The sequence below is a fragment of the Malaclemys terrapin genome, chromosome 1, assembly GCF_027887155.1.
Source record: "Malaclemys terrapin pileata isolate rMalTer1 chromosome 1, rMalTer1.hap1, whole genome shotgun sequence".
In the NCBI taxonomy this organism is placed as follows: Eukaryota; Metazoa; Chordata; order Testudines; family Emydidae; genus Malaclemys; species Malaclemys terrapin.
This window is the reverse complement of record NC_071505.1, coordinates 119,342,390-119,358,875: the sequence shown is the minus strand read 5'-3', so window position 1 is coordinate 119,358,875 and position 16,486 is coordinate 119,342,390. Positions and strand designations below refer to the sequence as shown.

Here is a 16,486-nt window from a genome sequence, read left to right as displayed (position 1 = left end):
CAAAGTGGAGCACTGGAAGCGCTCTGGACTTTGACGCCACGCAGTATGACCTTCTGGAATGTGACCCTTGCATCAGAGAGAAAGCCGAGGGTTTCCAGCAAAGACACTGTCCTGGCATCTGCCACTGTCCCTGTGGCCAAGCGTGGTTGGGATGCCTTGACTCAGGTCTATGGCCGGACAGTGCCGGCTGTAGTGACAGCCAGCTCCTGAGAGAAACATAGGACTCCGCCTCCAAGTCTGTCTCTGAAGATTCCCTTCCCAGAGACCAAGTTGGAACAGTGCCGACCAGTGCCGGGAGGGAGGTGACGGGGGCTGGGCAATCATGACCAGATTCCCTTTTGAAGGCACCTGAGACCTCAGTTCTGTGGAGGTCCTTCCCGCTGGTGCCACCACTGACAGTTCCCGTATGGCTGGGGATGGCAGTACCAGTAGAGAGAGTAAATCTCTCGCTGCTGCAAATGCCTCTGGAGTTGACAGTACCGCCAGGGCAGTGGAACTCTGGTGTTTCTCTTGCGGTGGAGAGTCGATCAATACCAGACTCAACGGTACCCATTCCAGGGCCTGAGTCAATGGCGCAGCAAGGGTTGTTGGAACCACAGAGTGGCCTGACGTGGGTCAGACTGTATTAGTATGTCTCTGCCCCACCAACCTCAGGGTTGGGGAACGACATCTATCAGTCTTTTTCTGCTTCTTTCCCAGCACCGGTGATGGAGAGTGGTGCCGAGGTTCCCTCGCCGGAGCACTTTTCTTCAGCACTGGGGATGGTGGACTGTGTCAAGTCTCTCAAGAAGCAGGAGTGTCTTTCCTCGGTGCCAGTGATGAGGAATGGTGCTGAGTCTCCTACAGAGTAGCGGGGGATTTTCCTTACTGAGGCTGAAGTACTCGGTGCCGACTCTGAGTGACCCGGCTCCAAGGGAGGTCGTAGTGCTGCCTCCATGAGGATAAATCTGAACCTAGTGTGTCTATCTTTCTTGTTGTGGGGCCTGAAGTCTTTGCAGATCTTACAGCACTCCCGTACATGAGCTTCCCCCAGGCATTTAAGGCAGCTGGAATGGGGGTCATTCACAGGCATAGGCTTGTGGCAAGAAGCACAAGGCTTAAACCTCAGAGACCGAGACATACCCTGCTGCCGGGAAGGGATTAACCCCACTGAATGGGGTTCCGCTAACCTCATTATTTATCTAAAATCTGAAATTTAACTATTAAGAATAAAGATAACAATATACAATGAGGTTAGAAAGTCCAATGAGGGAGTACTTCCAGAGTGCAAGGACAAGGCAATTCCAGCAACTATCACGGGTGGTAAGAAGGAAATGAGGGGGACTGCAGGTCGGCGGGACCCTTTATAACGCTATGAGCATGTGACTCCAGGGGGCACCAGAGCCAACCCAATGGATACTACTGGAGGGAAAAGCTTTCCGGAGGCGGTGCTGAGGGCAACCACATACCTACATTGGCATGGACATGAGCAAGCACTCAAAGAAAAAACATAAATTTAATTGAATGTACAGTGTTGCCAAACACTGCAGAAGGTTATTTTTAATCCAATACCCCTTAATAGTGATTTCAATGTCAATGCTTTATAGTTTGGGATTTATTATAAAAGATAACTAAAAAATAAAACCCATTCATATAATACAATATGAGTTAAGTCATGCTACCAGTTCTGTTTTTATCTATAAATTAAGTAAGCCTCCTCTTCAGCATCTTTAAATCTGGCCCCACATTTCTGAATAAATCAAGTCTGTCTTTTGCCAAAATTCAATTAAGAATAAAGCTATTACAGCAATAAAATGACAGCTGCATCGATAATCTATGCATTTAAACACTCAATTCTCCTTTGTTATCACTGCGTCTTATAACAATAACTACAGCATTTCATCATTAGGCAGATTAGAATTATTTGTTTCAGTTTTTTCATGTTGTTTCAATAATATATTTAATATTACAATCAGTATAATTTGTCTATAAAAAAGGGCTAGTAAACAATGTGTTTAACAGAGGTTTATTAAGTTTGGCGGTTGCAAAATAAAACAAATATTGACAAAATAATTCTGTCAAAAGGAAATATTTACTTTTATTAAAGTTAAATCTCTACTAGGATTACATTAGAAATATACGTATAAAATATAATCATCATGTATTCCTTACCCTTTGCTCCAGAGCTGTCTGCGTCTGTTGTCTTAATAGAGCTTTAAATGGTCCCCCTTCTTTTCCAGCACTTCCACTGCCCATTCCTAAAGAATATCAGCACATAAATAACATCCAGAGAAACAAGTTACAGACTGTATTTATTAGTCTCCGATTTTTTTTAAAACCTATGATACAAATTAAAGTTAGAAACTTCTGAAAGTTTATTTTTACCAATCAGGCACACTGAAGACTAAGGATCTTATTCACATTTATACTATACTTCCCTTTAGTGCAAATGTAAAGGGGCATTAGGGTGAACATAAATTGCACTTTAAGTCCCTTTATAGTGTCAGAGTGGTGTACAGGACCTTAGTGTAAATAAGAATAAGGGCCTAGGGGCTTGCAGCTCTTAGTTCTACAGTATGGCTTGATCTTTTTCCCATGGATGCAAGAGTGTTTTTGCGATCTGTTTCAATAGGCACAGGATCAGCTCCGTAATCCTTATTTTCACAAGCAGTTACAGTCAAAGTTTCAATTCACAGCAGTGAGTATTGCAGGATCAGTCCTAATTCAAAAGTGCTAAACTAGAAGTAATCTTACTAGTGCTATTGGCCAAGATTTCTGCTATAAAGCCAACTATGGACCTGTGTCCAAGAATTATTTACAGTAGCAGTTAAAAAAAGATTCCATGTCGTGAGGTTCATACAGTTTCAGAGTAGCTCAATCATTTTTCCTCATGAGTTGGGGCTCAAACCTTCAGTTTCCACATGTACACAACTCCTACTGAAGTCACTATAAGATTTGGCCCAAAGAGAAAACTGTAAGGGCAAGCATATAACAAATGTTTACCTTTCAATTTAAATTTTAACTCTGAAAAGGATACTGTAACTTAGAATTGAAGGACAGTCTAATTTAACATTTATGTAGAGTACATTCACTCATCTGAATCATTCAGATCACCCATGGACTACTGTTGAGCATTCTAAACTACCAAATGTATCTGTGATTTGCTTGCTAAAAGACATTTGTTGCTTCACAGTTACGAAATCCAGGAATAAAACATATACCAAGGCTGTGTTTTTCCTACAAATAATTATAATTTTGGTGAATCGGATTCACTTTGGTGGCATTTCATACCTAAGAACATACTTCACTGATATTTCTTATAGTCAGATCTGTCTACGTGCCTCAGAACTAAATTGATACTTATTTGGTTTCAGTGTATCAGCAATTATACCTTTCAATACTCTCAGAGACATCAATGAAAACACTAATAAAAATGAAGAACAAAACTAAAAAAAAGCATCAGGAACAAGGTGAATGAAGTTATGATTGAAGGGAATATTTTTAAAGTTATCCTAACTGCTATTTTAAAACAGACAATACATTGCTACTTTCCCTGTCTCCTTTCTTCTGCTAAAAAATCCAGTAACAATAAAGGAGGAAAGAGATTTTTCCATGTAAATGTGTGAGGACTTTTTGTTTTAAACAAACTTAAGGACTGTTGTTGTTGGCACTTCATTTATTCACTCATTTCAAAACTGACAAATGCTATCATGTCTAAAATGTTATTTATATACAGGAAATGAAATATTTTTAGCTGTTCTTGGATAAGGAAACAAAGATTAGCATCTGTATAGTCCCATTAATAAAATTAAGTTATTTTATGTTATTTTGCATTAGACCCAAATAGCATTTACAAGGGACTATACAATACTAAAAACAGACTGACATGAAATGAAGAGTATTTGTTGAGATGAAACACATTCTTAAAAAAACAAAACAAAACAAAAAAAACCCACAAAATAATCAAAGCACTATCTGTAGAAAAGAAGCAGTGATTTCTAGTATTTAATTTAACAGGACAATCTAGTGATCTCTGTCAATGAAACGTAAAAAGGAGGAAGTACAAATACAAAGATTGTATACAGTCAGAATGAAACAAACCAATTTAAACAGTACAATAAATATGGTTGCTAGCCACATGATGGTCAGATTTCAACAGAAGAATATGAATGAGTTGGTAAGGAAGATGGAGTGCTTGTTCCATCTAAAATACAGGAACATTATTATAATGAAGAGAATGAAAAGAATATCAGTATTCAGTAGTTGTCTAATGGTAGTAAGTCCAATTACCAATATTTAGTGGAGATGTTTTTGGAAAAGGAAAAAGTTCTGCAATATAAGGTAGGTTATTTGTTTCAAATATTGATCAATTTAAGGAAGAGGCTCTAGAAATTATTGCAAGCCTCCAGGTGGAAAAAAATTATCCTGTAATAGTCATGTAGCCAGCAGTTTTCAGAGGCTATTTTAACTAAGAGGTATAGAAGGCTAGGTATTAAATGCCCCTTAACTGACTAACAACAACATTCCATTTATTTCTTAAAAGGCATTTTTAAAAAGGTGATTATAGATTGATCCTACCAGAAGCAGCCAGAAGCAGCTCTTCAGTGAAAGAGACACTTTTCCTCAGAACAAATGGGCTGACATGGCTAGAGTGAAGAGGGTTAAGGCTAGACCCCGGGAGGAGGAGACAGGACTTGTTAAGCTGTGGGGAACCACAAGACAGAGTAGGGGAGCTAGGAAACAGGAAAATCCTAGGCCCCTGTGGGGAAGGTGCTGTGGAGGAAAGTAGTAGAGAGAAAAGAAGTAGATTCACAAGATGACTAAAGAAATAGGAGGAGGAAAGCAAAATGAAGCAAAAACAAAACAGACTTTTTTTTCAAATGAACAGATATATACTGCTAGCATATGAAAAAGCTATTACCAGCATACAAAGAAATGAAATGACAACTTAGCACCACAGTGTGGATTAGAAGCACGTTATCAAAAATCTGAGTATGAACTTGTTAACTTTGTTTTAAAATGTATTTAGTTTTATTAAAGAGCCAAAGTAACTGAATATTTATTTCATATTTCAATTAAATTTTACACAAAGATTTAAAGTGAATACTTCTAAATAAAATCTATTCAAAACAGCCCTTCTAACATGCCTAAGGAAAATTGATATGGTAACAGGTTCTCTTCTCCAAAAGTTCTATGAATTTAAGTTGACCATTATCCAGAATCCTAAAAATTTAATTTTCAAAGTCTTAAATCTTATAATAGTGTGTGTGTATATATATATATTTACTTATATCCCACATAAAAAAGGAGTGCCCATCTTCTCAATTTCCTCCACGTATATATTAATTCTTCTCTCTCTCCTAACCCAAACTTATTAAAATATATACTATATGTTACATATGTAATATGTAACTACTTTTGTCAGTCAGGTACTTCTGTTAGTTTAAAATTACATGAAAAGTAGCACTACTCACAGCAGGAAGTCTCCAATTCCAAACCAGAATTAACTGTCTCAGTGCATTTTGAAAGTCCTCCTATCACCTTTTACTACAGAGAATTTGACACAGACCATTCTACACTGTATCATCACATTCTACTTTATAAAAGAAATGGTGGTAATAATCTTTCTTCCAACAGTTCCAACCCAGAAGACTAATAAGCAAATCCAAGTTTCTCTCTCTTTATATCATGGTATAAATACCTAAATGTTGTGGTATATGTGCTTCTTATGAAAGTTAAACAAAGTCTCAATTTGAAGTCAAGATATTGACATTGCTTCCTCAGTCATACTCTATTCCTCTTCCTTGCTCAGACAGCTTAAAAAAAAATCCCAATTTTCCCTTCTTCAGAATTTCAGATCTTTTTATATGTGCCAAACCATTAATCAGATCATCGTCATGCACTAGAATAAAGAGCTTTGACACTAAGACACCCTCTAAGCAAAACTCTCCAAAAAATTGAGAGACAAGGCCAAACATAACTTTACCAGAATAATGTGTAAGAACAGGTTTCATTAAGTAAAACTACAGCCACATCATCTCAGCCATACTACACTTACTTCAGGAAAGAGTGAGCAAACTTATTTTATAAAGCAGTAAAAGAAAAACTAAACCAAGTTAGTCTAAGTCTCAATTTGTTTAAAAAAAAAAAAAATAGTATCCTTTATAGGGACAAAGCTTTAATCAGGGTTGATGAGCCAAGAATCCTGTAACAGTTCGTGTCCTAACTATGGGTTGTATTGAGTTGTTAATTTAGATTATAGAACCTTGAGAAAATGCTAGTGCCATCCTTGAAAACAGTGCTATCTTTTTTATTTTAAAACACCACAAACATGTTTGGTAAAGTCTGTTTAGAACTGCCACCTGCACGAAGAAAATATTTAACACAATTTATATCATTCAATAGTATTCCCTCTCCTTCTGTTGATGACTAATTCTTATCAAAATTAAGGATATTTTATAGTTATATCCCTGAATTAATTCTAACTATAAAGTGATCATTATTCTTTCCTCCCAGAACAACTATAGTTGAAGAGTCACAAAAGTCAAAGTGAAACATGACTCAAACATATTATATATTATGTTGTTAAGTGATTATTTTTTCAAAATTCAGTGTGTATGTATAATTTTTAGACATAACAAGCAAGCCTTCTGATTGGGACACATTTTGGCAACAGAGAGCTGACCATATTGCCAAAAGATAGCAGCTACATGATACTGCCCTAGCAAATAAAAGAATGACTGGGGTCACCAAATGAAATTAATAGGCACCAGGTTTAAAACAAACAAAAGGAAGTACATTTTCACACAACGCACAGTCAGTCTGTGGAACTCTTTGACAGAGGATGTTGTGAAGGCCAACAGGGTTCAAAAAAGAACTAGATAGGTTCATGGAGGATAGGTCCATCAATGGCTATTAGCCAGGATGGGCAGGGATGGTGTCTCTAGCCTCTGTTTGCCAAAAGCTGAGAATGGGTGACACGGGATGCATCACTTGATGATTACCTGTTCTGTTCATTCCCTGGCATTGCCCACTGTCGGAAGACAGGATACTGGGCTAGATGGACATTTGGTCTGACCCAGTATGGCTGTTCTTATGACTGCTATTAGCTTAAATTTGAAAACAAAAAACTGAAGCTGATGAAGATGGCCCAGCTTCCTCGACATACTAGAAAATTCCTCACCACAAAGGCCCATATCTTTCAATCTGATCTACACAGATGCACTTGTGTCCACACAGAGTCCATTGGTTTCAGTGGGGCTCCGTGTAGGTGCAAACAGTCCATCCATCCAGATCATGTTGCAGGATCAGAATCTAATGCAGCTACTGCAGAAATGTCTTAATTTCACTGCAGACTACTATCACCCTCCTGTGCCTTTGGGATGTCTACTAAGATGGCCACCTATCCTGGAACTTAATCAGATAACATGTATGTTTTCAAACAATCATCAGGAATTTAATAATACAAATGTATGAATTTGTGGGGTGATGTCTCTTAAAAATAAATATTGGCCTGTTTGTTTTTAAATACACTTGCTCTCAGTTTCTTTAGAACATAAATGGTCACCCTAGGTTGTCCACAAGATATAGTCACTATTTACACGAAAGAAAGAAAGAAAGAAAGAAAGAAATGAAGAGGGAGAATTGCAATTTGATAGCTTCTTATTTTTAAGCTTTTGGATTAAGTTTGAAAAATTAACCTATTTCCATGTGTAAAACTTGAATATGAAGTGTTCCTGAGACACCCATCAAGTACAATAACTGAGTCAAAAAATGTAACATACCTTAAAACTGTCATGATTAGGGAGATGGGAACATTCTCAGATTCAAATACTATTTTTAAACATCATATTTAGAAACAATGTTTAAAACAGCAGCCCCACTTTTATACAAGGGCCTACAATATTTTTGTTCTGTTGTAGCAGAGCCACGTTTGTTGGGCTCCATAAGAAAATAAGGGGGTGGAGGGAGGAATCAGCATTCAATTAAATTGTGAAAAGCCAGTTGAGAAAAATATTTTTAAGCTTTTAAAAAGGTGTTCTTTAATAACCTTTAAAACTCGTTTTAAAAAATTATACAAGTGTACACTTGATTTACCACAGCCACTTCCATAACCCTGAAGAAGTTCAGTAGACACTAGCAATTGCATTTCTAGAATCAATTTGCAAACAGACAAGTAGAATCTACACAAAAATATGGATGCATTTTCAGCAGAGAAGATTAGTCTTAGAAAAATCACATATACTAGTAAGACTTGATCACCTATTTCCGCATCATGTTATGGTGAAAATGTACCCCCATAATTTATAATCTGAAGTGGAGGAAATTAAAAGAGAAAGACAATTCCTTAGGACCCTCTTTATAACATTTTGAGATGCTTCTAAATGGTTATATTATAAATGCTACTCTTAAATTGCCTATATGGTATGGTTATAAAGCTTTGGAAAACAAAGTACAGTAAATCAATGCACTACACAAATGCTTTCATGCTTTAATTGCGCTATTTGAAATATCCAATTTCCACATCATTTTGATAACTTACATGCCAAAAAAGAAAAAGGGTTTGAATGAAAAGATAAAACAGAAATACAAATTAACAAAAAAAATAAGAGTGGGTGGAAGCGCCTTACCAGTTTTGGGTGTCAAACTCAAATCTGTGTCAGAAGAAGAGGACTGTCGACTGTAGGACTTGGAAGGTGAAAAGGAATAGGTTTGGTTTTTCAGAGGGGTGGAGGGTCCTGATGAATGAGTATTGGGATTGGGATCTTCATTGAAAGGAATCCTGCCAGAAGAAGGTGGAAACATATTCAGTAATCCTGTGCCAAAGGACCTGGCTGACAGCAGCATGATCCGAACACCAGGATGGGGTTGGGGTAGGGCCAGCAGTTATTCCTTAAGTGTGTTGCTGGGGATGAGGCCAAAGGCAAAGAAATGATGTTTACCCACTCAGCATTCTACAGATAGATGCTGATTATCTGCACTGAAACAGTTAAGCCAAATAAAAGACATGAAATGTCAGACCAAGGGGGAAAGGGGGGAACGTATATATGCGAAAGAAAACAAAACTCAAAATACATGGCTTTAAAAAAAATACATGGCTTTAAAAAAAAAACTACACAATGCTTGTTGAGTTAGATTATTAAAGAAAAATGATCTCAAACTATATTTGTGTTTATATATATAATATTATATATATATATATACACACACACACACACACACACACACGTATATTTATGTATACACACACAGTTTAAGAAAAAAATGTTTCCTTATCCTATAGCATCAGCAGTGTGCCCACAGCTAAAAACAAAGCAAAGAGAAAAACCTTAAGGAATACAACTGTATTGACAAACATGTCAGTTATGTGCAGATTTCCTTACCTGTTCTCCAGTACTGTCTTTTCCACAAAGCGACACAAACCCTTCCTAACGCTTTAAAAAATCAGGTAATATTTGGATTACACTTGAAAGCAATCTGAAGCCCAATCATGGTTTCCTATTATGACTAGTAAGAAAGACTTGTAAACTGTACCTGATGGATGTTACTAAACTCAGATGTATGATTTTTTTTTTTTTTTTTTTTTTTAAAGGAAATGAAAGGTATAGCTCTGTGGAAGAGACTTTGAGGAAACACACACTCTTCCAAGTAACTATTGAGTTTGTTTCAGCAGCTGAACATAGCAGTAGTTCTCCACTGACAGCAGAAGGACTCCCAGTGAGAAAAAGAGGGAGAAAAGATGGGTGGTACCTGCCTACACTGCCTGCCTGCCTGCACTCTGCGACCACTGTGCCTGTGGCCTGCCTCTCCCCAGCTCTTGAGTCTGAGCAGTCTCGTACCAGTGTAGATGAGAGTGGGAACAGACAGAGAGAAGTTCTGGGTAAGTCGTGAGCCAGAAGCAGTGTGAATTGGGCTGTTGTGAGTCGAGCGGCATCCATGGCTTGGCGGATGAACCAGCGGAGACCTGAGAGAATTTGCAGCCAAGGTGGAAGAAAAGAAAACAATACATACAACAGATTGCAAAGTTATGTTAAAAATGATTTCAGGGAGTGCTAGTTAGCAGAGATCTCTTATTCTTTAAGCAGACTCTAAGAGTTATAATTCCTAGCATGCAAGAGTCAAGACGAAATCAAAAGGAGCAGGGGAACAGCTAAGTATTAACTTGTTAACGTATTATTGAATCTTTGGCATTAAAGGCTAAGGTTAATAAAGATAATAGCAAGACGTGAGTAGAACCTGCTGGTCTTGAAACCCACTCACACTTCTGGGCAGGACCATACAGATTGGTTAAAACAACCTTATCAAAATCCAGCACGCAAGTTGCTAAACAACCTTGCCCATACATGGGTTAAGATAATGTTTTTTGTCGTCTGTTCAAGATTGAATGCTATCGATTTATGGGTGATGTTTAAATTGCTAGCTACTGCAGCCAGTGTGGAGTTTTTAATTGTGTTTTTAATGTTGTTAATATGCTCAGAAGCTCTGTGATGATGGTTGTGTTTCACAAGTCAATACAAATTAAATTAATAATTCTAAATAAGACCAATAACCAGACTCCACTGCTGGGGAAGTTCTACAGTGGTATTGTTGCTGCCTCATACAAAGTGCTCTGATTGCATTATAATAATTACAAGACTATAATAATCTTAGTGTTTGTATTATTAAAATAAAATGACCTAATTCAAACAATATATATCTGGACATGTTACATAGAAGTATACTTTTTTGTACTCTACTTTTCGTCTAGTAATTGTGTAAAATATACACAAGATGCCATAACAAATAAATTGATGTATTCACAGTGGCAACTGAGAACTGTAAATGCTTCCGCCCTCAGAATAATAGGACACTGGAATTTTCCTAATTTTATTTGATTTGTTCCTGTTAAAAATCTGAATTCAAACTGTGTTGTGTTGACTTAGCCAAAGTGAACAACTGGAATTAGGCCACACTCCTCATCATGAAGCCTTTTTCAGTCAGTGTACAATATAGCCTAATTTGTTTTGATTATAAAAAAAAAACAATGACTAAAATGATTAAAAGACTTCAAGGATGTCCTTGCATCTCCTGAGCCACTCAACTATCTGAACTCAAATATACTTATCTTTTCTTTCATGAATACACAGCAAAGACACTCAAACAAAGTGCTAAAAATACAAATCCCTTAAGAAATGCATAGTATTGTGAAAGATCCCCATGAACAAAAAATATGTTATTTGCATGTGCAAACTATTTACCAGCTAGAGGTTGGCAGATCACAACACAGGAATGTGCAATGCTATGACTGCAAATGCAAGAGTTATGGAATTAATAGAAAAACATCTTTCTCGCCAAGATTTACTGCTGCAACATCTAATGTCCATCTTCTCAAAATTGCAGAACATAAACCAAGTTACAGACAAGAATAAACAGTAAAGGAGAAATAAACGCTGGGAAAACACACTGGATATGTGAAACTGAATGAATATGAAAAGAAATGAAATTCACTCCATTACAATCTACTAACTCATACTTACTCCTTCATTTCTTTAGATGGGGAATTACATGCAGGTAAGAATGCTGTGTTACTTATTTTATCCAAGGTACAGACTGTTCCTATGGCTCGTACTACTAGTCCAGATTCTCCCTCCAAATCAAAACACTGCAAGTACCCAACAACTGCATTCCCTCTCATTTCAAGTACCTTCAAGCCAATCTTCCTTTGAAGTTCACCTACAAAAAATAAATACAAGTTAACTGACATCTCACTTAGATATAGGGCAAACATGTTAAAGAGGATGTTTCTTATTCTCTTCTGTGGATCTGACCCTCTTCATATTTGTAATAATTTCAGGGTAGGAAAACTGGCTAATAGATAACATACCACATGATTATACCATAAACATGGCCTCAAACTTCCTCTGCAAATTGAAGGCTCTTAATTCTGTGATCTTATTAGTAGTACATCTGAACCACTTACATGTAGAGCTTTCTAGAAAATGGCCAAGAATAGGAATTGAAAAAGAGACTGTAAAATTCTCTGACATTTCTCTTTTTTCTTTTTTTTCCCCCAGCCGGGTCTAGTGCACTACTACTACAAAAAAGAAAAAAAGAAGAGGTCTGAAGAGGGTTATGTTTGTTTGTTTGTTTGTTTAAGTGTTCATTAGGTCCTTCATTTCTCTTTTGTGGGAAGGGATATGAGCAAGACATCACAACAGTTGGGTGTGCTGGAGTACACTGAAGTTTCTAGCTTCTCTGTAATACAGCATATAATCCAGATATCACTATGAAATGCATAGAGGCCTCAAACTTCCTTGAAATTCAAACAAATAAATGGATGGATAGACATCCTTAATCTCCTTTTTTCTTTTGCAAACTTCCAAAACATATAAAAGCATAGATCAACCTAATGTCATGGTTTTCATTCCTTTTCAATTCCTACCTTAATGTATTTATACCATATACATAGATGCCACATCATGCAAAACATATTCTGACTATTTTTCTACTGTTCCTTTGGTATTAAATGAAAAATATTTACTGTACACAAGTCAAGAAACGGAGCTGAGTTTGCTGTAGGAACCTGAATTTGGCCCTTTTGCAAGACTGCATTACAACAGTGTTTTTCAATTGACTACACTATGCTGAAAATTGACATAATTAGCAAATAGTATAGAACAATGGAACAAAATTGCACTTTTTTGCTTCTTTCACGAAGGTTGTAAATAAACTGAATTATGCAGTGTCAATGTTTTGACTTCACTTTTCTCTATAACTGTAGATGCACATGTTCTAATTTCTACTACTGCATATATGGCATCTGATCAAATTTGTAGGTAAGTGCATTTACCATTATGAAAAAAATGCAGTTCACGGGAACATCTATTAATTGACTTTTTACATAAATAAAATTGCATCCCTAAGGTAATTTACATATTTATTAATAGTCTTAATCCAGTTCTTCATAAGCAGGAATCAGCCTCACAAAACACACTACTACAATTGCTACTCTTGTTAACCATAGCAGAGATGCCAGGATCAAATGGGCATGGAGAGAGAATCTTCTAAAGTGATTTGTCCCACAAGGTCAGGGTTAAGTCATAAGGTAAGGGCAACATGAAGAAGGCAATTTCTATGCTATAGTTGTTCTGTGGATATATCGAGTACTTCAATCTCCAAGGCTATCTGCCAAACAAAAAATTTTTAAACGGAAAAATGTAATCTAGGTATTAGTATGTAGTGGTTAGTATATCATCGTTTTATTTAAATTTCTCTCTCATATGATTAAGAGTACAATAAAAGTATATTAAATTTGAAATTACATCAAATTTTACATTCATCACACATTTAATGCTTCATAAAATGTACAAAAACTGTCCCTTTTATAAATCAACAAGCTACATGCTATACAGTTAATAACATCCTGTATCAGATGTTATTAACTAAAGCATGTACCTTGTTGATGGCACTATGAAACATTATTCAATACAGAATGCTACTATTATGGGCTGTTTTACACCACAGCCATGCCAAAGACCACCAGTAAGCAAACAGTTTAGTCCTATGCTTTCACACCTCATTAGCTACATTTGATGTTTTGAGAAGGACTTTCACTTGGCTGGGCAATCCAAAATGACCTTTGAAATTCCAACAGTACCAAATGATACATGGTTGTTTTATGCTCTAAATGGTCATCCCAGAAGAAATTAATTGAAATCATCAAACCAGCTCTATTCAGAAACTGGACATGAGCCATATCCTAACAGGTGAAAGTCTGATTTATTCATATATTCACCCACAACATAGTTTAAATTTTAAAAAAGCAAACAGGACACAATTACAATTTGACCAACACTGACTAGATCCCCACTAAGTGCCTTTTCTATTCTAACACTGCACACACTGCCTCTTTATATGTATCAATCACATCTACAAAAAACACTGTGCAGACATGTCTTAGTCTTATCACAATATTATTTTTCTGATATCTCAAAATGTGCTGTGCCCCTCACAAAACAAGTGAAGACATTGCACTCTCTTCAGGACAGGGGTAATCTAAATTTAACATGACACAATAAGTGGCAAACGGAAAAATGAGGTGGAAAGGGTGAGGAAAGACCAGGATGACAGTAATTTAAAACAGTTATTTACCTAATAATAACTGTGGTTCTTAGAGATGTTGTTGTCTGTGATATCCTAGGTTGGAGAAGGCTCTCTCACTGGTGGGAAGGTGTGCAGAAACCCAGTTAGAAGTTCAGAACCATGGTGTTGGGGAAAAAAGCTGAGCATGACTGTATGGGAGGGTGGTATGCCAAGACTTTTGCAAGGTGGACTTTGATGATACTGAATGAGAGTCCAGAGTTTATTAAATGCAGAATATAATCAAAGATTTTTGGTGGTTGGGTCTTCAATAGGTGCCCCAACTGGCATCTGATACATCTATGATCACTTTTTTTGTACCAGCGAGGTGAGGAAGGACATTCTTAGGGTCTACCCACTTATTCAGTGCTGATATGATGAGAGCTAGGACCACAACTCGCATCCTCATTTGATGTCTTGAAGGGTAAGATACTGACTTCAGCCAGCCTTGTAAGGAATGTCGGTTAAGTCTGACAAGTGGGATTGTGTCCAAGCAAGTTGATGTGTGGCCTAGAAGTTTGAGACAGTTTCTTACTGTAGTTGGATTTGATTTGATTATGGTGATCATCATCTAAGGAGAGAAAAATCTATCCTTGGGAACATATGCCTTCCATGATTTGGCAGCAATTACAGCCCCTATAAAGTCTAAAATCTCTATTGTTCTTGTCTTCTACCCAAACTAAAAATCTCAGTCGGGCTCTCTGATATCTCCTCATGGATGTCTAGTCAGCAGCTCAAGCTCAACGTAACTGAAACAAAGCTCTTGATCTTCTGCCCCAAACCCTCCTCCCCCACCTTCTTTTTCAACCACCATGGACATCATCACTTTGCCTGGCACTCACATCCATAACCTGGAAGTAGATGCCAAAGGGGCTTGAATGATAGGAATGAGACCATCTCCTGAATTTCCCAAAAGGAGGTCTCCAATGTTCTCAATAGTGCCGAAGTGGTATATTGGTAAAATTGGTTGAGGTGGCCTTGACCAGGCTATTGCCGTGTTAGAGATGGATGCACTGGAACTTTAAAATTACTCTGATCAGCAGAAGTATCCTATGTGAGGGGAGAAAGCTCCTTACTGGATGGAGGAGAAAGGGTGTGTCCCAGATAAAGAATGGACATCATTGCGAGGTGGTGCCAACCTATGAGGTGACTTCAATCCTGAGGTCAGAAATATGCACCAGTGCGAAGAGTGGAAACCTTGGTGCTGACAGCAGTGACAGGGATGTGGTTAACTTCTCCAACCTAGAATCAGGAGGTACTGCTAGGGATTCCATTGATAGTATCGATGTCAATGTTGATACCAACAGTTGCTGGTTACTGGCATTTTCAGGCATGGGTGTTGAATATGTCTATATACGCTTCTTCGGTACCAAACCAGAAAACTAGCAGGCATCACTTTTCCCTATTTGGTGAGTGGACTTAGCACTTTGTTCCATGCAGTACAAAGGTTTAGCTCTCTCCTTATGGAAAGAAAGGAATTGTAAGCAATGATTTTTCCACAATGGTCAAACCCCCTTGCCAGGAGATGATGGTACCAGACTTTGGTGCCACGGTGGTAGCCAATACCAAGAGGGTCTTCGATGCTGGGTCTTTGTCTGATGGTGTCAAGGATTTTCTATCAATAACGACCTTGGGAGGTGCATGCCAGTTGATGGGGCACAGGCTGACACAGACTCAGCAGAGTAAGATCTTCTAGGAATAGGATCTTCTCTCTTTGGTGTCTTCAGTTCCCCTCATGGATTGTTCAAGGAGTTATAGCTTTGAACAGGTGTTCCTGGGACTTCTTTTTCCTCACTGAGAATGACCAACAAACTGAGCAACAGTCTGGCACATGGCTCTCACCAAGGCAGAACCGACAGTGTGCATGGCCATCAGTGACTGTCCATGATAGAGGTCAATAAATTACAACTAAAATATACACATCCTCTCCCTTAATAATTAATAAATAACTATAGACTTTAAAAAATAGCAGCAAATCAATATTACAGGTTGAATTTATTTATTAATACCTGACATCAGTGAAATAAGTCTCTGTCTAGCCTCATTTGATGCCCTTGGAGTACGGATTCGGTCTATCCATTGGTATTCGGGGTCTTCATTAACAACCAGCTCTTCCACAAATCCATGAATTACTACAGCTCTATAGCACTTTGGAATAGATGTGGCTGTTGAAAAGATATATAAATATGTAATATACAAGTCTAGAAGTGAAGTATTTAAATAGGAATTAAAAAAAAAAATACGCCTAGATAGCCATCTTCATATCCATATCAGATTCTCTTCACAACAGATTTTAGGGCATACCTGAAGAGTTTTACTAAGAATCTTACTGGTGCCTGCTGGAATTACTGCCTGAAGTTGTACCCTTGTTTCTACATATACACTCATA

At 37.4% G+C, this 16,486-nt stretch overlaps 1 protein-coding gene across 20 annotated transcripts in view; it reads right to left on the bottom strand.

Annotated features, from left to right (window-relative positions):
* Nucleotides 1–16,486, bottom strand: part of C2CD5 (C2 calcium dependent domain containing 5) — a 114,047-nt gene that overhangs the window by 79,983 nt on the left and 17,578 nt on the right. For 9 of the 20 annotated variants that reach the window (XM_054036609.1, XM_054036730.1, XM_054036628.1 and 6 more), the window contains 5 exons: nucleotides 16,107–16,262; nucleotides 11,496–11,691; nucleotides 8,610–8,761; nucleotides 4,558–4,752; nucleotides 2,152–2,237 (listed from right to left, as the gene is read on the bottom strand). In XM_054036609.1, coding sequence (XP_053892584.1) covers nucleotides 2,152–2,237; nucleotides 4,558–4,752; nucleotides 8,610–8,761; nucleotides 11,496–11,691; nucleotides 16,107–16,262 — 785 coding nt within the window. Of the gene's footprint in view, nucleotides 1–2,151; nucleotides 2,238–4,557; nucleotides 4,753–8,609; nucleotides 8,762–9,818; nucleotides 9,944–11,495; nucleotides 11,692–16,106; nucleotides 16,263–16,486 lie in introns of those variants that run through there. The other 11 variants (XM_054036666.1, XM_054036676.1, XM_054036704.1 and 8 more) reach the window with 5 other exon arrangements.